General features: G+C 37.6%; 1 protein-coding gene across 1 annotated transcript in view; it reads right to left on the bottom strand.

Moving 5' to 3' along the window:
- The window catches only part of CCDC178 (coiled-coil domain containing 178), a 320,921-nt gene that overhangs the window by 9,782 nt on the left and 286,270 nt on the right, over positions 1–24,869 (bottom strand). The window contains exon 18 of the mRNA XM_067553881.1: positions 18,699–18,833. Within this exon, the coding sequence (XP_067409982.1) occupies positions 18,699–18,833 (135 nt within the window). The remainder of the gene's footprint in view (positions 1–18,698; positions 18,834–24,869) is intronic.

Raw genomic sequence — 24,869 nt, 5'->3', positions numbered from 1 at the left:
GAGCCAAAAATGCACACTGATTATTATTATTATATGTATTCCAATTTTAGAATACATATGAGTGTGTGTAATTGAACAGAATATCTTCTTTGAAAAATGGTTGTCTGTCGAGTCAATGGGTTTTATGTATGTGCGCTGTATTGCTGTTGATATGGATATGGAGCTAGTATTAACATATACGTAAATTTTGCTGAGTGTGACATTTAATATCTCATGCTTATAAGTGGACTATTATCAAGTAATAGTTTATTAACTACACTCACTTGATTTCAAAATAGATTTAATAAAACACTTAGAATACATTGAATTATTCTAAAATAAAATTTTCCATGCTGACTCAGTGATAAAAACATATTGATTTGTCTATTTGGGGCCCAGGTTTAGGCACAGATTTAGGAACCTGTGCATTGCCTGATAGAGACTTGGGTTGGGGCCATATTCTGTCCCCATAGAAGTCAAAGGCAAAACATCCATAGGATGTGATTCTGATCTCACACAGTGGTAAATCAAGGCTAATTCAAGTCAATGGAGTTACGCACATGTACAACAAATTTAAGATAAGAATCATCCCAGTAGACTTTAATGGGATGAGGATTAGGCTCTTAGCATATTTGCTATTGAGGAAATGTATTCTTTTATTCTAGGTACCATTTCTCAATCTTAGCATGATATGTGTGTTGTGATGTATATTCAATCACATATAAACATCATTCGTGTTTGCCCAGAAAGTTCAGCTTATTTGGTAACAGTGCTAGTGTTTATAAAATGTGCCATATAAATGCAGTTTATGAGACATTTACATCTTCAGTTAGTGTGTTAGTTCAATAATTTTCCTTATTTCTGTTTAGAAATTAAATTGAAAACAAAATAAAAGAAAGTAAAAATGTTTTTAAAGTTGCTCACCTTTAATTTGCCTCCTCAATCTGACACGGCATTTAATTAAAGGAACACTTTACGTATTAGAAATAAAGACTATGTGTCATACTATGTAGTTCAGCTTTGAGACTGAAAGCACGATTCTGTTCTCACAGAGATGTAAATCAGATGCAACTCTGATGAAGTCAATGGAGTTAAACAGATGTAAACTAGGATAATCAAGCTCTGAGTCTTATACTAATGAAATAATCCTTCCTGGTTCTAAATTCCTGAATTGCTCCACATAACATATTTCAAGAACAAACAAACAAACAAAAAGAGGAAGGATTAATGCAGAAATGTCAAAAAATAAAAAAAATAAAAGGCTAGAGAACTTTAGTTAAAAGGTGAGTAACTTGGTTCTCTCACTAATGGAAGTCTCTTCTACAATACTTCCACTCTTGAAAGCTTGCAAGTACACATTTGCTGGAGGAAAGACTGAAGAAAAGACAACCAGGGCTGAACTTTTCCCCTGCCAAAGCTTCTAAAAAACAGCTAGCCTCTTTCTAAAAATTGTGGGATTTAAGAAAATATAGCTAGAGATTCAAGTGGATGCTTAACAGATATCTTCTATCAGCAACTGACAAAGGCATGAAGCAGGAACTCTTGCTGCATTTGCCTGGTAAACATTGTGACATATTATACTATACTATCCGTTTGGCCAAACATTACTTATAGATTGATTGCCCTTCAGCCTTATTCCCAAAGGCTACAGTGTTAGAGATTTGCAAAAGGTTTTTGTCCTATCAAAATTCAGACTCAGAGTTTTCCAGTATATTATTTATGGAGGATCTCCTTCCCTTGAGGCTAAGCATATGATAAACACCCAGTCAGGATTCAAATTTTATACAAATCAGTTCTCTGTAGTGGTACATTTTTTTAAGTCACTTGGAAAATGATTCCTCAAAATAACAATAACAATTCCTTACAGAGCTGCAAACTTTAATGTGCCAGTAAAGCCCAACACAAATTTCAGCTATATACTATAGGTGGTCTATATCACTTCTTGGACTGAAGGACAGACTGGAAGGGAATTCTGCAAAACACATACCCCAAACCTTAAGAGATCTTCCTAGTGGGGTCAAGACTTGGCTCTGAGATCTCAAGTTGGAGGACACCTCTCTCCCTCCATAGCTGACTGAAGCAATTGTTAAAACTTGAGAGGGAAAATATTTGCATGTGTCCCAAATAAGTATCTAGTAACAATGGAAGAAGCATGAAAGTCGAATCCTAGGAACCACTGGAAGCCTTTAGAGAGATTGGCCAGCATCATACCTATCAGTGTGAATGAGCTATCTGCCCTCTCACAGACTGAGCCACAGAACTGTCAACACTGTCAACAGTTACTGTGAGGTAATGCACAGTTCTGATGTGTTATATTCAAGAATCACCTCTGCTATCTGAAGGAGCTATATTTGATTCCAGAGGCAAAACACTGCAGATTTGTTAGTTCACCTTTGTGACATGTGAAAGTGGAGAAAAAATCAGGTAAGGCAATGCAAGTGAAACTTTAGTAAATAAGGAAGCCTGCATCAACTCTCCTCAGCAGGGATTTTGGAATATTTTCCTCAGAAATATTTCACTAGTCTCAGGGGCCAACCTGACAACTACTTTTATATTCAAATAAACCAACTCCATCCTCAACTCCTTGAAAGAGAACAGACCTTTCTTTGATTAACTTTGTAAAACAGGGGGCTGAGGGGTGTAGGGAGATAAGAGAAAGAATGAAAGCTAGATGGTAATGAATGGTGAATTATGTTAGCAGCACCAGTGGCCTGCCCCACACTCCCTGCCACTACACAGGTCAGAGGAGTAGGCCACACAAAGGGAGAAATGTACGCTGTACCAATTCAAAGGCTTTGCTTTCTCTGCACTCTAGGCTAGTCCCAATGTGACATTGCACTCCCCTTGCACTTCAGGAATTTCCATCGGGGTAGAGCACATGCCCCTCTATGGTTATGTGGCCCGTGGTTAAAGAGCTAGAATCAGGTTTAAAATGAGAATGAGAAGAAAAAAAAAAGTTTGGAGAAATATTTGGGCCTCTGAGAGCCTAGAATGCTCAGTTTATAGCTTTGTTAATCATTATTAATTTCTGTTAAATAAAATATTATAACTTCAGACAAGACAAAGTATCATTTGACCTTTTCTGTTGAACAATCATCTTTGTTACACAATGCATAATTAGACTGAGGAACTCATTGCCACAGGATATCATTGAGGCCAAGAATTTAGCAAGATTGAAAAAAGGCTTGGACATTTATATGGATAACAGGAATATCCAGAATTATAACAGTTAATGCTAACCAATACTTTAGAAGGTATATAAAACTTTATACCTCAAAGGTTAAGACAATCTTTAACCATTAGGGATTAGGAACAGGCTTTCATGGGAGGGAGGGCAGATAATTTCAGTCCTGTCTATTGAAGGATTTCTTGCACCTTTTCCGAAAATGTTTGATGCTGGCACAATCAAAGACAGGATACTGGACTAGGTGGACCACAGGCTCTGATGCACTATGGCAATTCCTGTGTTCTCAACAAAAGTGTTTTGGAAAAACTATGCTACCTGGCTCCACACCAAAGAAAGAAACGGAGAGTTTATTGCGTTGGGCCTTTCTGTCGCTGTGATTGTCCTGAGTAGCAGTCTTGGAGCCTAATCTTGTATCAAGTGAAGTTAATGGTAGTTTTATCATTGACTTCAGTGGGATCAGGCCTTTACTTTGGTAATGAAGCACACAGAATTCTTGCTTGCTGAGAGTTGGTGTGAAATGTTACCACAAAATAAATACCCTTTTCACTACTTGGCATGGTTTTTAAGTTTCTTTTTATTATTTTATTATTCGGATACAACATAATAAAGAGGAGCTTTGAAAATCTGTGCCAAATAGTAGTAAAATGGGATTTATTGGAGTCATTTTGGGCAATCTCCATGCTCCAGTGAAGCTCCATGGTAGATGTGATGTCAAAGTAACACAATGAAGCTGTAGTGGCCTATTGCAATTTGGGGGATGAGGGCTGAAAGAAAAATTAACTTTATTTTGTAGGAGACAGTGTACCAAATTGCTCAATAGTAAATGAAATTTTAAGATGTAAGAAATATAGTGGAAGACTTCAACCGTCAGCTTTTTGGCCCATTTAAGATAAAAGTGCTAACAACTGACACAGAGTCAAAATGACAGCTGCAGATTCCATATTCATGCAACTGTGTTTTAAACCAGTGAACAAGAGTAGAGATATGTAAGTTTTTACTGAAGAAGAATATTTTCTATATTGATCTTCAAAATTCTTCATGAGGTTTTAGTAGCTCTCTGAGGGATAACCCCCACAAACCACAAGATAAAAAAAAGAAACAATTCTTTAAGCTTCAGATTTACTCTCATATATCTCCTTAATCTTCTTAATTACGCAACAGCATTTAGTTTCTTTCCAATATCAATATCAATCATAATCTTTCTCTTCAGACCAGCACATTTACATTCAACTCCCATAGTGCTCTGACTTAGTAAGAATGACCCACTTATTTTCAAAAAAATCTCTTGGTGAGAGATATATAGAAGAATTCTGATCTTGGTCCCTCATGCTTAAGCTAGCCAGAGTGTCAGGAAGTGTGTGTTGGGTTTTTTGAACTGTGGGTACAGGGAGCAGGTTGCACTAATGCAGGGGTTCTCAAACTGGGGGTGAGGAATCTTTAAAGGGTCACAAGGTTATTATGGGGGGGACGGGGTCACGAGCTGTCAGTCCCAGCAAATGAAGTGGCTGCAGCTGTCAACCCCGTGCATGGCTGACAGCCAGAGCCCTTCAGAGCTGGGTGGCTGGAGAGCAGCGGCTACTGGCTGGGTGCTCTGATGGCAGCACTGATGGCAGCACATCAGTTTATATATTTCAAAAACACAAAAATGCTTATGTCCAAATTGTTATGCATCAGCTTATCAGCAAGATGTAGGACAGAAGTTTAGAAAATGCAACTAGTGTCTTGTTAAAATAGGACAGGTGGCTAATCTCGGTTCAAACACTGGAGAGGCAAGGGAATGAGACAACAGATGTGGAATGTGAATGTCTTAAAGTCTGTATTTTGGTAAGATAATGAATAATTTGCAGATATTGCTCACCGTAAAATAGTTTAAAAATATTTAATACCTCAGATTGGTATTTTGTGACTTTGGGAGATTAGATTGTTTGTAGTAAGAAGTTATCAGTTTTCTATGGGAAATGCTTGGTTGAGTCAATCAGGATACAGAGTAATTATTACACGTTATAATTCTGAGTAAGACAGTCAAGTTTTCATTCTGGTAGGTCATTTGATTCTCTGCAGATGGCTCTGTTGGCTTCTTGAATAGTATACTATGAATTACATGTTACATAAATGAAAGACAGTTATAATTTCACATAACATTGTATTTAATGCTACAGAAGTCTTTAGGCCTAATGTAAAAATTCCATTGAATAATTTATCCAGCTAAGCGTCTGTGGTCCCAAACTCCTAATTTAAAAATGTTGATAAATGAAGTATCTCTTTAGTTAATAAATGAAGTATCTCTTTAGTTATCCTTTGTCAGCAACATTCATTTTAATGGAAAGTGAGTTTACAGGGTTACATGATTGAACTACTGAGCCAAGTCAGTGTTGGCAAATGATGGGCTAAATTATTGATGTTACACACTAATGAATTCTGATGAGAAATAAAACACAGACATTACGTTTCAAGTGGTTCATAATTATTTTTGTACTTTAAAAGCAATTTTATTCTTTTTCCAAATCATACTAGTTCAGTAAAACAAAAACATAGTTAGTGATTATAACTAAAATTATTGAGTTTGAGGCAAAAATACTCTTGTAAGTTTTCTTATACAAGTATAATGTTATTCACTCTAGGATTCTGATTTCTTTATATACTTCTGGGAAAAGATAATTAAATTAAATGTCTAAATTTTTATACCACTCTCTTTAAATAAGCTAATCTGCTTTGCAACCATGGTTAAGAGTTCAACAGATGAGTTTATAATCTATTATATATCAACATGTTTACTAGAGATCCATAATTAATTTGGATACTGACAAAACAGAGGAAATGCCAAAAGAAGCTTTCAACATGTAAATAGTTCATCTTAAAACCTATGATACAGCATGATGTATGCTAAGAATGGGTAAAAGGAGGTTATTCAACTTCGGATAGCCCAAAGTGTTGCTGCAAGGTTAGATCATTAGTATAAAATGTCATAATCATCTCTCCCTAATTCGTTACTCACTTCACTAGCTAAACTGATTTTAAATCCCTACTTTTAACTTGTATCATCACAGTTAGTATTTGATTATACGGCAAGACAGTGACTTCAGAATTTTCCATCCCAACCACATCCTCCTGAAATACAACATTTTTAACTTTTCTCAACTATAAAAAGGAAACATTTACCGCAGTGAAGGGAAATCTAGAAAATATTCTTTGATTCTCTTTCTGATGCATAGGGGCTAAGTAACCACATTCCTCTCTGGCTCACTGTTTCACTCCTTGCTCATGTAAAATTACCATTGACTTCTTTAATTAAACTAATTCATATGAAAAATCTCTATACTCCTCCTATTCAAGATGACAGAAATCTTGTGATTCAACTGATCTTGTGCGAATTCTGCACTTTGGGCCCAAATCTCATAAGAACAGCTCAACGAATTGTAATGCTACTACATCCTATCCAAAGAGTACTTCTGATTCAGCCTCAAACTTGAACCCCGTATCCTAGCTAAAACCTAACTTGGATTTGAATACTGCATTCTCAGGCCATCTCTATATACACACCCAAATAAATATGTATGCATAGTCATTAGAGGAAGACATTTTGCATCAGCTAGAGCTGTCCCAGAGCCTTATTTGTGCGCTATTAATTGCTTTATGGCAGTATGAGTGTATGTTGACATACATGGAGAATTCACAGATATATCCAAACTTATATTTCCTGTTATTTTACCAAAGCAAATAGTGCCAAAATATGACTTTTCTAGTAAGTACTTAGTTATTTTGCTCCATATTGGGGACAAATTATAGGTGAAAAAAATAATAGTCCTGGTGGGAAACTGTGATACATCTCTGCAAAAAAAATTACAAATTTCACAGGATATACCAAGTTATTTTAAGGAATTTTATTTTTAATTGTATGCAGGCCAGATTTAGGGGCAGGCAACCGAGGTAACTGCCTGGGGTCCCAGGTGTGTGGGTGGGGGGGTAGACTTGGTGTGGTTTTTCTTGTTAACGACAAAAACAAAAATAGAATGTTTCACGTAAAATGTTTCAGGATGTGTATTCATTTTTTACTAACCTCCTAGAAGGTTCTTGACCTTTGTAGAATCTTCTGGAACTTTGAGAGCTACATTTTCCTTGAACCTCCTAAAATGTTGTCAGCCATGCCTTCGTGGGTATATAAAGGGGCAGGGGCATCGCCAGTCAGTCAGTGAGATACAAGAATGAACCGAAGTGAAATGAGAGGCCAGCTGCAATATTGTGAACCTTGTTTTACTGTGTAATTGCTATTTTGTTGCTTGAAAATGCCATTGGCCAGTTTTTGGATCTCTCTGACACTGTGCTTCAGTTCACTAAGGCAAAGACAAGAAAAGTGAACTTTTGAACTAAAGGACTAGGGTTAACATTCAAGGCTGTCACTTACTGTAACACTATGTAATACTGGTCCACCCAATGTTGATGCACAGTTCAATTTCTTGATGCTAGTACATTTCAGTTATTCTTAAAATTAAAAAGGTTTTATAAGCTTAGAGGAAACAATTTTGTATTTGCTTATATGTAGCATGAATAAATACAGATTTACAGATCTTAGTGTGTAAATTTATCATCTTATATGACAGGGATAAATCATGCATGCAAATCTTGCATCAACGTCGTGAAATGGGCTAGAAATGCAAAAAAATAAGGTATTTAAAAGTTTAACAAATGGGAGGAGGTGCTGAAGGTGCTTCTTGCCTGGGGCACCATTTGGTCTAAGTCCGATCCTGATTGTATGTTTTCCCCTTTGTTGTCCCTTGTACCAGAAACTCTGTTAAAATAACTGAATAAGTCTGAATCACAGTGGCATCAACACTGGAGGAGAGAATGCATAAGAAGTAGAACTGGTCAGAAATTTTCTGGTGGAGTATGTTTCCTTCAGAAAATGACAATTAGTCAACTCAGAAGCAAAACATTTTGCAGAAACGTGTCCAAATTAAATCCATTTACTAACATGTCTACAATATGTGATATTTATGTTCACAAAATTTGTTTTTTAATAAAAAAATAATTATTTGTGCTCCCCAAAAGCCTATTAATTACTGGCATTCCATGTGTGATGATGTTTTTTTGTTTTTTATTTTTTTAATGGCCTTGGAATGTGCCCTGGATATAGGCTGGGGAATGAACCAATTGTTCCTTGCTAATGGCAAATATGAGTATGAGCCAGTTGCTATATGATTGATATTTCCTGATCCTGTTGTGCCACTTTGTGAAAATATAAAGTGTCGTGGCCAACAATTTTGCAAATATCACACACAGAGGACGAATGTTTGGTCTGATTCAGTATGAAGCAAACGACTTTCTTTATTGTTACCATAGTATGCACAGCCCTGATAAATATTCTTCCTACTTGGAAACTGGCCTTGATATCCTGCAGCAGTTCATACTCTCAACTCCAACACCACACATGATTATTATTAATAATTATTTGTTGAACAGTGGGCTTGGTTTTCTAATAGAGGTAAAAGTCATGCAACATTGTTTACTGTTCATTTAAACTTTAAGTGGGAAAAGTACTGAATTGTAGTGCTGTTATGTGGTGCTTGTCAAAGTTCAACTCGGTTAGTCTGACAGTTATTATGACACTTCCCTAGAGTGAAAATAATTTTTATAATTTTTTCATAGGTAGTACCTAGGTCAGGTCTTTAAGATACAAGATGGATATCAACCCTTCTCTCTTTTTGGTTACCAGGAAGTACCTGTAATAAAAACTGTTTCTCCATTTCACTACCATGTTGACCTTGAATGCATTCTCTTATGGGCCAATATATGAGGTATTCTGAGAAAAAAATTGTAATATGCTGGATAAAATTGATGACTTATGTGTCTGAGGTAACCAGAGTAGAAGGCTCCTAGTCTAAGCTTCAATAAGAAGAGCTTCCCAAGCTGAAAATGACTGACTGGATAGACGTTTTGGAACCTTTACAAAAACGTGAGGTTTATGCTGCTTGTGGAAAGAGGAACCTAGAACTCTAGCATCTGTAAAGGAGGAGGCTGGACACTTTGATCCTGATTGTACTGGGCACCGAGCCACATCGCCATTGAAGCAGCTCTCTTTATAAGTTATTAGCAGGTCTTGCAGTAGTTCTATTGTAGCCTTTTAGGATGTACTGACTTGGTTACCCATGCAGACAGTATTAGAAGCAGGACCACTGGAGGCCATGCACAATTACTAAGAAGCATCAAGATTAGCATCAGTGCTTTAGAGGAAGTGATACTTTGCTTGAAGAAGATGGAGCACTAAAGGCATCAAAAGCTAAATACAACTCAGTTACACCAAGTTCTATACACATGTCTACATGCACTTCACTTCATATATTATAATGGGAGATCTGTCAGAATAAGGACATCAGGGTTTTTCCCTATGCCATGAGACATTAAGGAATGGATCAGAGTCAAGTAAATCAAAGGTGTTTTTTGAAACTAGCCTCCACTTTCTCCCCAGAGAAGTCCCCTCCATCATACAAGTCATCAAACACGAGTATCTATGGATACCTATGCTAAGGTCAGCTGCTCTTGCCACTTTGTCACCAACATGATAGGAGTGAATCCACAGTTTCTGGGGAGAACTTGACATGGTCATCATTTGGATTTACCTAGTCACAAAACTCAACAGTATGCTGATTTAAAAGGACCAAGTATGAGATCTAATTGTGAAAAAGCCAAGGATTCTGATCCAGAGTACATAAGCATTTGAGAGGAAAATTTTTAGTCTTCTGATGTGACATCCTACCCGCTGACTCCATGTTCATAGAATTATAGAGTCATAGAAGATTAGGGTTGGAAGGGACCTCAGGAGGTCAACTAGTCCAAACCTCTGCTCAAAGCAGGAATTAGAATTGGAATTAGAAGAATGTATTAATTGGAAGTCCAAGTAAAGGTGGCGCTCCTGGTAGGTGAAATGAAAATATCCCTCAATAAAAAGTATAAGCCATGCAAGGCAAGAAAGTTCAAAGTGTAGGTTTGTTGAACATAAAAAAGTTCAAATGGACCATCTTGAATCAATGGAGACAAACAGAATTTGGATCTTACTTGCAGAAGCATGGTCATTCAGGTAGGGTGCAGGGACATTAATTTGTCGAATCTGACAAACTGTTCAAGTCAGAAGCTACCAGCCAATATGAGCAGAAACAAAAACAGCTATCTTACGGGATCCCAATTCTATTTTAAACATACCAAAAATGTTTTACAAAGGAATAATGGGAGAATTTGTACTCAGTGAAATTTAACTTCAATCTTTTAAACTGTTACTACAAATAATCATAAGTAAATATACAAATGTTTAAAACTAATTAAAAAATATGTGTAGCAATGTCCTCTTAAGAAAAGTTATCTGTCATCTAACTCCATATGTCTCCAAGACAAGACAGAAACAGCAAGACTGCTAAAGAGAAATCAGCAGGCAAAAAAGATTACAACTGAGTGTAATCAGCATAAATGGTGATAACTCAATCTATAACAGAGAAAAATCAAAGAATGAGCATGAAAAATTTGAAGATCATCAACCCTGAGGGATGCCATAACACACCTGTGTTTATAAGTTAGCGAACAAAAGATGGCCTTAACAAATTGACTACCATCTGACAAAGAAGCAAACCATGAATAAATGGTTTTCAAAAGACAAGGGGGCAGACCCTGCCACCAGAGTCCATGATTATAGATGACCATATCCTAAGAGGAACTGCATTTTGGTCCTCTGTAAGAGGACGGTTGAACAGGATGCCAGGATCATGCACTTGGACTATGCAGATTTACTGACTATTTTCTCATTACAGGATAAAGGAGCCACAAGAATGACTGAAGCAATTTCCCTGACATTCTGCAAGCTTGTAAGGGAGGATTTCTCTTCTTTGCTGACCTCTGCAAAATTTCCCAGATGAGGATATGGCCCAAAGAGCATAATAAATTAAATGCTCTGGTGTAAATTAGTATAATTCCACTGAAGTCGCTGGAGCTATGTTGATTTACACCATTTAATAATCCTGCCCAAAGGATTTTAAAAAGATCCCAGGATAATTCACAAAGTCTAGTGCAACCAAAAAAGCCATAATAATAAAAGAGCATTGGAGTCAAACTGAAATAAAAGGGCACTGATCCTTCACTGCCTTGCACCTTATGTAGTCATTTACACCTGAGCAAAGTGAACGTAAAATACTACGAGATCGGAATTCTCCAAACTCTTGATGGTAGAGTTTTACAGCCACTTTGCACAACTGTGAATAACTATGCAAGGAGCAAGGCAGTGGAGAGCCAGGCCTGCAATCTTCACACACTCTTTAAAGGGCATTCTTGTGGTATGAGTATCAGAGGAAACCATTTGTCAAACAATAAAAAGTTGCAAAGATGATGCTAATGATACTGTCTTTCCCAGTATTTTAGTCACAAAGATAATTTTGGCAGTAGGATTCAAGCTGAAAAACAGTCTTTATCTAGAAAGATGATCTAAACCAAGGAAGGTAAGGATTGTGTTATAGTTACAGAGCTAAATATAGATACACTATCACCACCCAGGTTTGAAAATTCAGTCAACACCTCCCATTTCAGGTAATTAACTAGATTACCAGAAAACATTCATAACTGTCATAGTTAAAGTAGATGAATATCCAAGCTACTGAAGAACCAAATAATCAAAACTCCACAATGGTACTATTTACTAGACAAAATTTCAGTTGTATAGCAAATATCTTTTGCAATCATCTTGTATGCACCTGTGTGAGTGTGCACTTAACCTTCTTACCCTGAACTCTTTTTTAAAGATATATTTCTTAATCTGTAACTGATTTAAAATATATTTAGTGATTGTGCAAGATGTCCTGGAAACTGAAATCCTCTAGTGATCTATAGAACAAGGGCAGCACAGATGACAGCAGTGTAATTTCTCCTAAGTGAATTTCACCAGCGTGCCTCACACCTGGACAAGGAAGAACCCCCATATCACTTTGATTTTCAGAAAAATTGGCATAAATTCCAACAACAGCCATTGTTTCTTTCCTACTGTATATTATGGGCTTTAACTCCTATGCAGTTAGGTATGGAACAGACGTCAGTTTATTGTATGACCTCACACATGGAACTTTCTCTTAGCTCCACACTAGGGACCAAATTCTTCCTCCAGAGACATAAAAGACATCTGAAAGTCACCCCACAAGGAAAAAAAACTGCTCCAATTAGGTTTCCCTTAATTTCTGATATGTTATATTCTGCCATGGGGGACACTCAGACAGTACAAAGGGACATTTTTAACATATGAGAAAGATGGGAAGAGGGAAGACTGTAAGAAGACAGGATACTCTTGCCCAAGAAGTAAGATTCCTGTATTCTTCTCTCCAAAAATACAAGTAAAGAGGCCAATATTGCCAGCATAAATTATTTGAGCCAATGATTTATGCATCAGCAATGTACTCCATTGTAAATCTGCATTCAGGCTTATTTATTCTTATATTATAAAAGTGAAATCCTTAATCCTTTTTTTAAACATCACAACTGAAATTTGACATTTTTAAATTGTGTTTTCCACTGCAAGTATAATCGCTGCGAGTCTGAGCACTGAATGGATCCCTTCTATTTCAAAGGCAGAAATTAAACATGAAAACACAAAGTGACTATACAGGTAATGTTAAAATACATAAAATCTACATTTAAAAAAGTTTTGAAGGCTGAAATAAAAGGGGCTATACAAAGTAAAATAGCATATATAATTCACTTTTAGAAAAGAGGAATGGGTTAAAGCATTCAAGTATAATATATGGGCAAAAGCAGATTTCCTCCAGGATCACATACATTTAGTTTAGTAAAAAGCATAAAAATCAAAAGCTTTTCTGAATGTGCATTTTATTCCCGGTTCTAGCAGCATGTCAGGGAAAACATGGAACCAGTGGAAAAAGAAATATGAGTTTGTATACCTGATCAAGTGGTGGTCCCAGAAATTCTGGCTTCATAGGGGACATTCACATTATTTTTGGTGCTTTGGATGCCACTCCAATTGTTGCCTTTTTTATCTTTAGACCCTTAATTTATCTTTTCTCTACTTAGCCCATACTTTCTAATCTCTCATACCTGCACCACACAAGTTAACAACAAATAACCTGCATACAAAGTCTGTGTGAAAAGACCCCCCAATGTGCTTGTTACATTGTACAAACTGATTCCAAGTCATGGCGCAGATTTTCTGCTCCACTCTGCTCTTTTTACGCCGCTTAGGTGACACAAAGGGAATGGAGTTTGGACATAACCCCCTAACTGTGGGGGGTGCCCAGCCAGCATAGAACCAGCTCAGTCATCTTGTACACTAGGAGTTCTCAAACTTCATTGCACTGTGATCCCCTTCTGACAACAAAAATTACTACATGACCCCAGTGCCTTGTGTTACTCTAGAATAGTTAATATTTTAAATAAAAAATGCACTACAAGCAGGGCCAGCATTAGAGGGTGGCCAGCAGGGCAACAGCTCGGGACCTCATGCCACAGGGGGCCCTGTGAAGCTAAGTTGCTCAGGCTTTGGCTTCAGCCCTGCACAGTGGGGTTTAGGGTTTGGCTTTCAGCCCCAGAAATCTAACACTGAAGACTGCTGCCTGGGGCTGAAGCCAAAGCCTGAGCAACTTAGCTACGCAGGGCACCCTGTGGCATGTGGTCCTGTGCAACTGCACTGTTTGCTACCCTCTAACTCCAGCTCTGCCCAGGCAACAGCATTAAAATGAAATCATCACCCACTTTGAGGTCGCGATCCAATTTGAGAACTGCTATCCTATGCCATCTTCTTCACTGCTCCTGAGGCAGGGAGGAAGTTAACCCAGAGTGCAATGTATTCTGGTTATGCTCAACTGTTGGACAGTGCCTTGGCTCTGTTGCCAGCTGTTCCAAGCTGGGGGAGCCCCCAGACCACTGCAATCTATGTTAGGGTTTTGCAGAGAAGCAGGAAGCTGTAAGTGGCTCCCTAGTGACTCCCCTTCTCTGCTTCATTGAGCATAATCTTGGCAAAGCAGAGAACGTGGCCCTATGTATAAAGGGATAAATTAAGTCTGTGAGGAAACTCTGCCACCTGAAAGGCAGCCACTTTTAGGGCTGGGCCAGCTGGCTCTAGGTGTTCAGGTGGAATGGGGGTTTATGGACAGCTTGAATTAAATGCCCCCAAGACAGCAAGCAGCCTGTGCTCCACCAATCATGCTTATTAGGAGGCCTACTGCTTATTACCGTGAACAGTCCCATTGATTTCAGTTTGCTTATTCCCAATAGTAAGCTCTACACTTGGTAAATGGTTGCAGGACTTGGCCTTTTGGCTTATACATTTTTAAGTGAAACAATTATTAAAACCAATTTTTTCCCTTTAATTTAGGCTCTTTGCTTTTCCATTATGTGGGATCCCCCCCCCCAAAGGGCTCTGGACATGAACTGTGGTGCTATGTGGCTCAGGGAAGGTAAGGAGGCAATCTGCAGGGATGGATCACAAAGGTGCTTTTGACTCTTACTGCTTCCTGGGGATCTGCAGGTTCCTGTCCACTATGCGAAATATGGAACACTGCCAAATGAAATATGACTGATCACCAACTTTGCTGCAACCAGAACTAAGAGGAAAGTCTCTCTCTTTTCCCAAGATTTCCAACAGCAGCAACCCAATTTCATATGTTTATTTTTTCAGACATAAGCACATGAACAAATACCCAAAACACTCCATTCTTATCCTACTTGACTTGTCAGCTCCTTTTGACATTGTCAACCATACTCTTCTTGAAATCTTGTCCTCCTTTGGATTTTTGTGACTTAATCCTCCTGGTTCTCCTCCTACCTCTCTAAGTGCTCCTTCAGTGTTTCATTTGGAGGATCATCCTCTTCAGTGCTTTGTTTTTCAGTGGGAGTCCCACATGGCTCTATTTTGGGCCTTTCCTCTTCTCTCTCTACAGTGGCTCTGGGTTAACTTATTCACATGTATGACTTCAGTAATTATTATATGATGACTCTCAGGTCTACAGCTCCACCTCTTACCTGTCCCCTTCTGTCCAAACTAAAATCTCTGTCTCTCTTTCTGACATTTCATCATTGACATCAAGCCAGACATTAAGAAAAGCTCAATTTGAGCAAAATAGAGCTCTTTATCTTCCCCTCATATCCTCTTCTCTCCCTCTTTTCAAAGTCACTGTGGACAAAAGCACTATCATCCCTGTCAGGCAGGCCTGAAACCTGCGCATTATCTTCAACTTGTCCCTCTCTCTAGAGCCTTTCATTAAAGCAGTGTTTAAATCTTGCTGCTTCTGCCTGTACAACTTATGCAAGATCTGGCTTTTACTCTCCAGTTAAAATTCTCCTCCAGACCCTCATTATCATGTGTCTTGACTACTGCAACATCCTCCTCTCTGGTTTTGACAAATCTCGTCTTGCCCGACTTAAAATCCATTTTGAATTCAAAACACTACTGCAAAAATCATCTTCTTGGTTCATCTCTTTTATCATGTCACACCTTTTCTTTGCATTGCTCCACTGGCTCCCCCTTCTTCATCACAACATCAAACACAAACGATTTATCTTCACTTTTAAGGCACTGCACAGCCTATCCCTGCTGTACCTGTGATCTCATGTATACTGTCCAGATGTCAAATTCCAACTCTGATGTGCTAATGACACTGCCCTTGGCTGTCCATTTGTCAAATGTTCCATCAAGCACCGCCATGCATTCTCATGTCACCATGTATGTGTGGAAGGAGATCTCTGTAAAAATCTGCAAAGGCACTACATTATCCTCCTTTAAATCTCTCCTTAAAATCCACGTATGCCCTGGTGCTTACGAAACACTTGAGAATGGTTAGGCACCTTGTGTACTGCGGCTGCTGCCTATATTACCGTTCATGATTATCACTATTCTCTTGTGCTCCACCCTATCTATTTATTGTATCTAGTGTAAGTTATTAGAATGTAAGGTCTTCTGGGCAGTAACTGTCTTTTTATTTGCACAATGCCTAGCACAATGGGGCCCCAATCTGTAGGTACTAAGACAATATAAATATTAAATAACAAAAATAACAAACTAAGCCTGTCTCTCGCTGGTGGGAAAGGAGGAAAGAGGTATCATTACAATTTTTTATTCTTAGGAGCACTCAGATACTACGGTGACAGACACCAGTATATGAACTTATAACAATGCTAAATTGAAGGCATCAGTTCACACAGAAATGCACCAATCCATATGTTGAGATTTCCAAAATACAATTACATTTTGCTGACAGGAAACATGCTCTTAAATACCTCAGAATTGTTTTCTATGGCCTAGCTGCACTAGCTTTTCCATTTTAATTTTCTATGTCTCCTATGTTTCCTAAGGGCTTGTCTACACATAATGTGGTAATGTGCTCTCCGGGGATGTGATTTTGAAAGCGCACTAACTGTTTCCCATTAATTGGTCCATGTAGACTGGTGTGCACTAAAGGTTACCTAATATGCCTCCTGTAGTACTGTTTCAAACAGCACTATGTTGAAGCGCACCAGCAGGGTCTACATGGACCAGTTAATGCACAGCATGCTAGTCCACTTTAGAAATCACACAGTCACAGAGTCCATTACCCTAGCATGTAGACAAACCCTAACACAAAGAGGGATTTCAAGTAAAATTGTGTAATGAACATAGCAAGAGCAACAGAATAACAGAATCAACATTAGAACGGGTAACACATTAGAACGGGTAACAGTATGCCAGTATTTCTCAAACATCAACTAAAATGTTGTTTTCAAAGATAGTTCTGAGCTGAAAATTTAGACTTGAACTTCCCCAAATGTTGATGAGGTTTGAGTCTGAAGGATGAATATAGGCCCATTTCTAGCTACTTCAACTGTTCAGAATAACTTGAATTTATAGAGACAATTTATTCTCAGTGTGAATGACAGAAATAAATTATTTTATGCAAGAACAAAGGATTTCCAGGGAGCTCATTCATTACAATATAGACTAGTTATTGATATAAGGCTTCAGTCACAGGTTATGTTCATAGCACTGCCATTAAAATGCTACATAACATTAGACTTCTCTAACTTAAAGATTCATATGTAAGGAAACCAACTGGCACCTGTGGCTTCTACATAACTGTTGTTACTATTCATGAGCTCAAGGCTGCAAATTAATCACCTCTTTTCTTCATCACAGTTAGAGAAGTTGAATACAAAAGAGATCAAGACTCATAATCATAGCCATGCCATTGAGAGATTCAAAAGGAAGCATTTCCAGTTTTTCAAATTTTAAATGTAAAATTTTGGATATAATTCACTGCTTATTTGTCTTAATAAGAACACAATTCTAGTATAATATCTGACAAAAATAAGAGAACACTGACTAAATACTCCATAAAAATTAACAGAGCATTTCAAATCACTAGAAGAGTGGAAAATCTCATTCTATTTTTATTTTTCAATTACTTTTTCTTTTTTTCTGCTAATTTGATTTGGATTTTCTAAAACTTCAACAACAATGAAACACATTTGGATGTATATAACAAAAACAATGGGTTTAAGAAAACCCTCAGTGAAGATCTTGAAAATGGATCACAGTGATGACACAATTTAAAGTAGTTGTAAAAGTTTTGTTCAAGCTAGTTTTTTCCTAAAATCATGCTAATAATAGTTGTGAACTGGAATTGCGTAGCATTAAAGTTTAATAAAATATGGCATTCACTATGACTGAAAATACAAATTAAAATTTATAAAAATATGATACATTAAAGATCTATCAGCTACTTTATTTATTTATTTAGCAAAAAACAGGACTGAAGAAATTTTTCACTCAAGTCTTTTACAAACATTTCTCAAATGTCCTCTGGTTATGGCCATTAACTATGGGAAATGACTGAAAGGAGTGGCTTTACAAAAATATTAACATACCACTGCATGAGATAAAGAGAATAGTACATTTAAACTATATTACAGAATAGTAATTTTCCCCAGTAAATGTAAATATATACCTGGAAAAAAAACCCAACAAACCCTAAAATACTAAACACTACATCCCCTATGAGGAATTCATGGTTAAACCTTGTGCCCTCCCTCACCCTCCCCCCACCTGCATGTTGTTTATTGCTGGATAAAGGTGAATTTATCACATAGTCTAATTATGAATGTGTCGTACTTCAGCTAAATAGCAGTTTCATACTAAATAAATTAAATATGAATAAAATGAAAATGACAATATTGTTTACCATGGCAATAAAATTTGCAAAGCAGTACACAATAACATTTTCTAAAACAGCAGAACAGCAGTACTAATGCCTCTATATTTTTCAAATGTTTATATTCAATGTATTTATAATAATCTTTTCAAAGGTTTGTGAGAAATAAATCTAATCTTTCTCTTTTTTTAAACTATGCATGGTATATGTGCTAACTTACTGAATTCATCCTTCATGCAATTCCAGTTTATTAAAGAGGTTAAAAATTTATAAAACTCTGATGGGATATGGTTTTAATGCTTCATCACACTACCCATCATTTGCTTTTCAATCTAGATCAGAATGATCTTTCCTACTTCCCTGCAATCACCTACCTGCACAGCTAATATTTTCTGAGCATTCTCATGAGAGGCTGCCTGGAACTTCGCCAGCCCAGCCTGGCTATGGAGGCCTCGCTGTCTGAAGTACTCCACCAATGCCCTGTGCATCCTGCTTTGCAGCACAGAGAGCTAAAGGGGAAAGAAGGGGGGGAAAAAAGTCAGAGTAGGAGAGGAAATTAATGGCAGTGTTCAAGAAGAATGATGGAGGGAAATATAGAAAGCAGTCAATAGCCCATTCTCCACTGTACGGACCTGACAGGAATTTCACAGTCTCTTGATTTTTCAGCCCACTCATGTGCATTCATCAGAAACCAGTCACATCTGGCTGCCAGGATGGGGGGTTAATTTTCTCTAAATGCCTCAGCAGTTTTGTTCTAGCTGAGGCAAACTCTGTGACTGCAAAGCTGATGAGTAAAATATTTCTACTTCACCCAGTTTAACTCAAAACCGATAGCCTCGGGACATATTGAACCTTTCTTAAAAAAAATAATCTTTTGAAGCTTTTTGAATGGCACATCAGGTCAGGGCAAAGTTTAAAATACAAGTTTAAGACTTTGATGGACACCATGGCTTTTTTTCCTCTTGTACAGCTTATCATAGCTTGGCAATGTGTGCTTTAGAGCATGACAAAACTAAAGAGAATTAACTTAGCCATCAACTGCTGAGGGAGAACAATAACAGGAAAGAAATTTCCAGATAGAACTCCCTATTAATCTACCTAGCTATAACCATGTGACACGAAAGCATCTAACTGCACTAAATTACAGCAAATGCAGCTGTTGAAAAGTGACACTGTTTTTTTAATAGGATTTTATATGAAAAAGATACCACAGATCATAGAATTGTATTGATTAGAAGAGGGTCTAATTGAAATGATTCAAACTGGAAATGTTAATAGTGTATTTTTACAAATTATCAGTTACTATAGCAGCATCATTCTCACATCTCATAGTTAAGACTATGTCTGTATTTCCATAATTTTCAAGTGTTTATAACTCAAATAGAAAAACTTGGCATAGCAGGTCTCAGTCTAGAAGCAAAACCTTTTAATCAGATTTGAAAAGCTAGCAGTACAAAACGTAGTTGAAGATAGCTGTGTACTCTTATAATTGAAAGTTAGTTTATTTCTTAAACTGAAATTCTGCCAGCATTTGTCCATAATCTGGACAAGTGCCTTTGGCTGATCTGGAAAAATATAAATTAAAACCAACTAAATTAATTTGTTTAGAAACATGGTTTTGTGTTCAAGCATGCTAATTATTTTAATAACCATTTCATAGCTATTGTTAGCATACAGTCTTTATGAGTATGCCTGTCAACCAGATTAACACAATAGATTCTAGCATTCCTTTGGAAATGCTACAATTCATTAAGGTCAATGTTACAGGTCAATAATGAGACCAATAATAAAGAAGCCTTTATATGATAAAATATAACTGGTCTTAGAAGCCAACATAACATAGCATGCAAAAAATCCGCTTTTTTTCAGATGGACATAGATTATAGTGATGCCAAAGGAACTATTATGGCCCAGACAATAATTAATAAACATTTTCAAAATTAATGGGCTGATTTTCAGAGGTGCTGAACTTTCACAACTCCAGTTGGCTTACGGAAGCTGTAAGTACTCAGCATTTTAATAATTCAGGAAATAAAATATTAATACATATATTTGTACGTCAGAATTTATAATTTACTTATTTCAATTTGGCAGTAGGAAAAGCCTATATGCATTAAAAATTACATAGAATAAAAAATTGGGTGAACAAGTTGGGAAAATATAAAAATCAGTCCTAATCACAGCCAAAATCTGAAACCAAATGTGAACATATTTTTCAGTCCAAGTAAGCTGTCTAAGTATCGTTGCTCACTCTCTGATTCGTAACATGCTAAATACTTCTTCTGAAATCTAGCTTGAGGTCTCTATGGGTATTAAATCTCTGCTATTCCAGCTATTGCTTGCGAATCTCAGAAGATTCGAGGCTTTTCTGGGACTTCAGCGGGGAGGCAGGCGAGGGAAGAAACAACACATGACATTTTAATAAAACAGTCTGCTTCAGCCCAACAGCGAAAGTGTCAGATGGAAGGCATGCCAGTATGGATTATCAGTGTTCTGATGTTTGTGAGAAGGCATGTTGTTACAGAATGGGTTCTTGTGGAGAGGAAAATGGAGGTCCGGGAAGGAAGGCTTTGAGACGGCAGAAGGATTTGGTTCAAGATGGTGAAAGGGGCCAGGCAGAAAGATGTCAGAAGGTTTGTTTGCATATTCAAATTTTTGCCTTATCCAAGTCAAATGAAACCTTCTATCTTATAATGCCTAATGCCCAGTAGGAATTTCATTAATCTCTCTTGTTTTAAAGAAGTGACAGAAAACTTGAAAATTGCAACTAGGCTAGGTAAGCACATGGTCCCATGACTCCTATACTCATCCCTGTCCCCCTCTTCATTTTCCTTTGTTTATTACACCCACTTGCTTCTTGTCTTCAGTTAGAATGAGCAGGGACTGCATCTTACTATGTGTTTGTTCAGTGCCTACCACACTGGGGCCTCAATCTGATTGGAGCTTTTGGGGCTACTGTAATACAAATAAAACAAATATTTATTCGCTTATTCAGAAATTACTGCAGGGGCTTAATATGTGTATACTTGGCAAATTAGTTTCTTGAGCAAATAATACATGCTATCTAAATTTCATTAAAAGCTACTGTAAGCAGACGGGCTCTCTCATCATCCCAGGAAAAGAACCAATGCCATCCCCAAGTCTGGGCCAAGGGGCACAATTTGTTGGTTAAACAGAAAACTCAGGAATACCACCAAAATCAAGCAATTCTTGCTCACCATGAGCTGCAATCCATAGAGGGTTTTCCCTTGCCTTTCTCAGGGTACAGCAACATTGCAATCAGAGCTTGAGGTGTGACTGTAACATGGGTAGACATACCTGAGCTAGCTTTGATAGCAATGAAGGTGTGGCAGCACAAGCTGTACAAGCCTGTCTAGACCCTGTGAACTTTTTTGGGTGGCTAACCTGTGCTGCTGTGGCTTCAGTACTATTGTTATTTGGGCTAGCTGGATCAAAGGTGTCTGAGGTACGACGACACTTGCATTCATTGCTCTGATTGCATTCTAGACATACCCTTATTCCCTTGAAGGAAGCCCTAACCTTTCCTGAAATCCTCTGCTGTGTCATGTGACAAACAGGGAGCCTTTAACTCTTTCACAGCTGTTTTGTCCTGTCACAGATAGGAAATTCAAAGATAAAAAGGCAATAATAAAGTAATTGTCAGGTTTCATTGCTTGTAGTAACCTTTGAGAAATCTGAAAATAAATGTATTTATAAATGTATCCCTGTGAATCTGACAAATATTATTTCTTTTTATGGATTCCTAAATAAACTGAATTTAAAATGGTTATAAAAGAGAATGTCCTTTCTTGTGATAAAACCTGTAGAAACAGACAGAGAACCCCCACACTGCATGATATTCACCTAATTTATGACAAATGCTGTCCCTTAAGGAGGCGGGGTTGAAGCAAGGAGTAGGCTACCAAAGGGACAAGCAGAACAACCTCCAAACCTTGGGGATTCACCGGGAAACAAATCTCTAATCCTCCTGCAGTATTTGCCATGCAATGTTACTCTCCTGAGGCTGTGACATTGGCTCTGCTGGCTGCAAAATAACCCCTCTCAGGGGAATAGTTGGGGCTTGTGCAAGCACAGAGTAGAAGTTAATGCTGCAAGGAGGAACATTAACTTCCACAGATTTCTACTTTGCTGGGAGGGGAGAATGCTGCAGTGGATGGCTCCTCCCTCTCCTTACCCCATAAACCAGGAAGCTTTAACCCTATTGCTTTGCTGTGGATGCATTTCTAAAAGCTCCTGGGGAGAGGGAAGTATGCTGTGGAGGAGCTGCCCTCCCCATTTTGCATTTTGGGGGCTTTTCTGCCCTATTTTACTCTTTTTTTTGTTGTCGTTCCCCTCTGTGACTCGCAGCAGAGGGGAGCATATGGCTCTGTTTATATATCAGTATCATCAATAATATCAGCACAGCTCTGGGAAAAAAGGGGTTGTTAATTAACTGCTGCTGCTGACCCAGCAACAGGGAGGCTCCCACAAAAACATGAGGTCTGATTCTGTTCTTCCCTAGACTAATTTTACAGTAGTGTACCTCCACAGACTTCATTTAATTCAGTCCTGATTTACACCTGTGTGATCACCAGACCTAATGTCTCTATCTGTAATTTCTCATTAGAGCAACTAAGGATTCCAAGGTACATATATTGCAACAGATCATAAAAATTTTTAGGCAGGTTAAATTTTGGACCCAAAGCATGATATGATAATATTTGCAGGCTGAGAGTCAGATTCAGGCTGGTGTGACTGTACCTCAACATCCTTATGCTTTTTCACAACAGCATGAATTAATGAGAGAGTCCTCAAGGATACAGAAAAAATATATCTTGGAACAAATTTTGCACTAATTTACATTTTACTGAAGTCCATGAGACTCACTAGTGTGGAATTTTGTCCCAACTTAGGGTACGTACTTTTAAATTAAATTACATCACACTGGTAATGAAGATACAGAAATTCTTGCCTGGATAAAGGAGCCAGTATTTATGCAAACCATAGCACAAAAGGATAGACAGGGAGCAGTGCTTGTCAATTTTGTTACCCTGAAGTCTGCGGGAGTCCCAGGGCCTACAGCAGATCAGCTTTTATTATGGTGTCCTAGTTGCCTCGTGCTAGACCAAAGCTTCACTGTCGGGCAGATATAGCATAGTACATAGACCTCTAAGAGAGGTTCATCTGGTTAAAGGCTCATTATGCCTACTGAATACAGAACCTTCAATAATTGGAACAGCAGAGAAATCTCCAAAGCCATAGGTTTATTTTCAGTGGTGAATAACATTCTTCTTAAGTTGCTTCAGTTACTACTTCTGGCTAAGGACTATGTACCAGCATTATATGGAGCTGTGATCATAGGCCTGATTCTCCTCTCACTTACACCTGTTTTCCATCAACTAAACTACACTGATTTCAATGCAGTTCCTGATTTACACCAGTATAAAATATATGGGACATTCAGGCCCTCTGTCCTTAACATTTTCATTTCTCCAAATTAGAATTATACAAAAGCTTAACATATTCCAAGAGGGACTGATACAGGAAATCCAAAATGCTCTAAATAAAGTAACACCTGACAGACAATGTTATAGGCAGTGCTGGTAGCACTGGCTATTATCAAGGTTGTCTGACACTTCCCATTATAATAACCCATTTTAGGTTGCTTATAACTTTGCCCAACTTTTTTAACTGTTTGCTCTGAAATTTTCCATGCGAGGTGTCTGCCTCAGGCTGAATTTGTTGGAAAATTTCAGCCAAAACTATTCAACTGTTACAGAGAATGAGGCTAGGGACTATAGCCTGATCAATTGTTATAATTATAAACCTATTTATTGGGATGCAACATGCACTTGTCAGAGATAACAGGTTTTTTTTCAGTGGCTACTTAGATTTAATTAAGAAGATGAAATTGGTGAACAATACAGAAACTTTATTTAATACAGATATAATTGAAATAATAGAAAAATCAATAAACATAAGTACAGTAAAGTGGTTTCCTGCATTGTTCATGCTTACAGTCTTACACTGAGCATACTTACAACCTTATGGGCATCTTTAGAAACCAAGATGGAAGAAGTAAATAGAGATAACCCCAAGAGGAGGGCACTGAGCCAGGCTTCCTACCCGACTGTCTCATGTCATTCTGCAGTGTCCCGACAACAATTTGGATAAACCACATCTTTTACACATCTTTTCCTATTCCACTCACATGTTTGGGACCATATTTGATACGGTGTCAGCCTCCTGCCTGTGTGTGGTATTCCAGCTACCCATAGTTAAACTTCTGACTGTTAACACCTCACTTGAATAAATTAATGTCCAATAATTTCAATAAGTCAATACAGTTAGATCCATGGTTATTGCAAAAATACCCTAATATGCTACCATATGTTTGTCTGTGGTTTACCTATTTATCCCACAATGCATTACTCAACTATCAAAAGAAATATATTGTTAAATTTTATAACATTCGATCAAACACTTAATACTCTTGCTAACTTATACCAACTATTTCTATTTGGCCTCATTCTAAACCCTTAACG

Source organism: Emydura macquarii, unplaced genomic scaffold, assembly GCF_026122565.2.
Source record: "Emydura macquarii macquarii isolate MOO-44397 ecotype Brisbane River unplaced genomic scaffold, CSIRO-AGI_Emac_v2 contig_1477, whole genome shotgun sequence".
Lineage (NCBI taxonomy): Eukaryota > Metazoa > Chordata > Testudines > Chelidae > Emydura > Emydura macquarii.
Note: the sequence above shows the minus strand (reverse complement) of the source record. Positions and strands in the feature narration are given on the sequence as shown.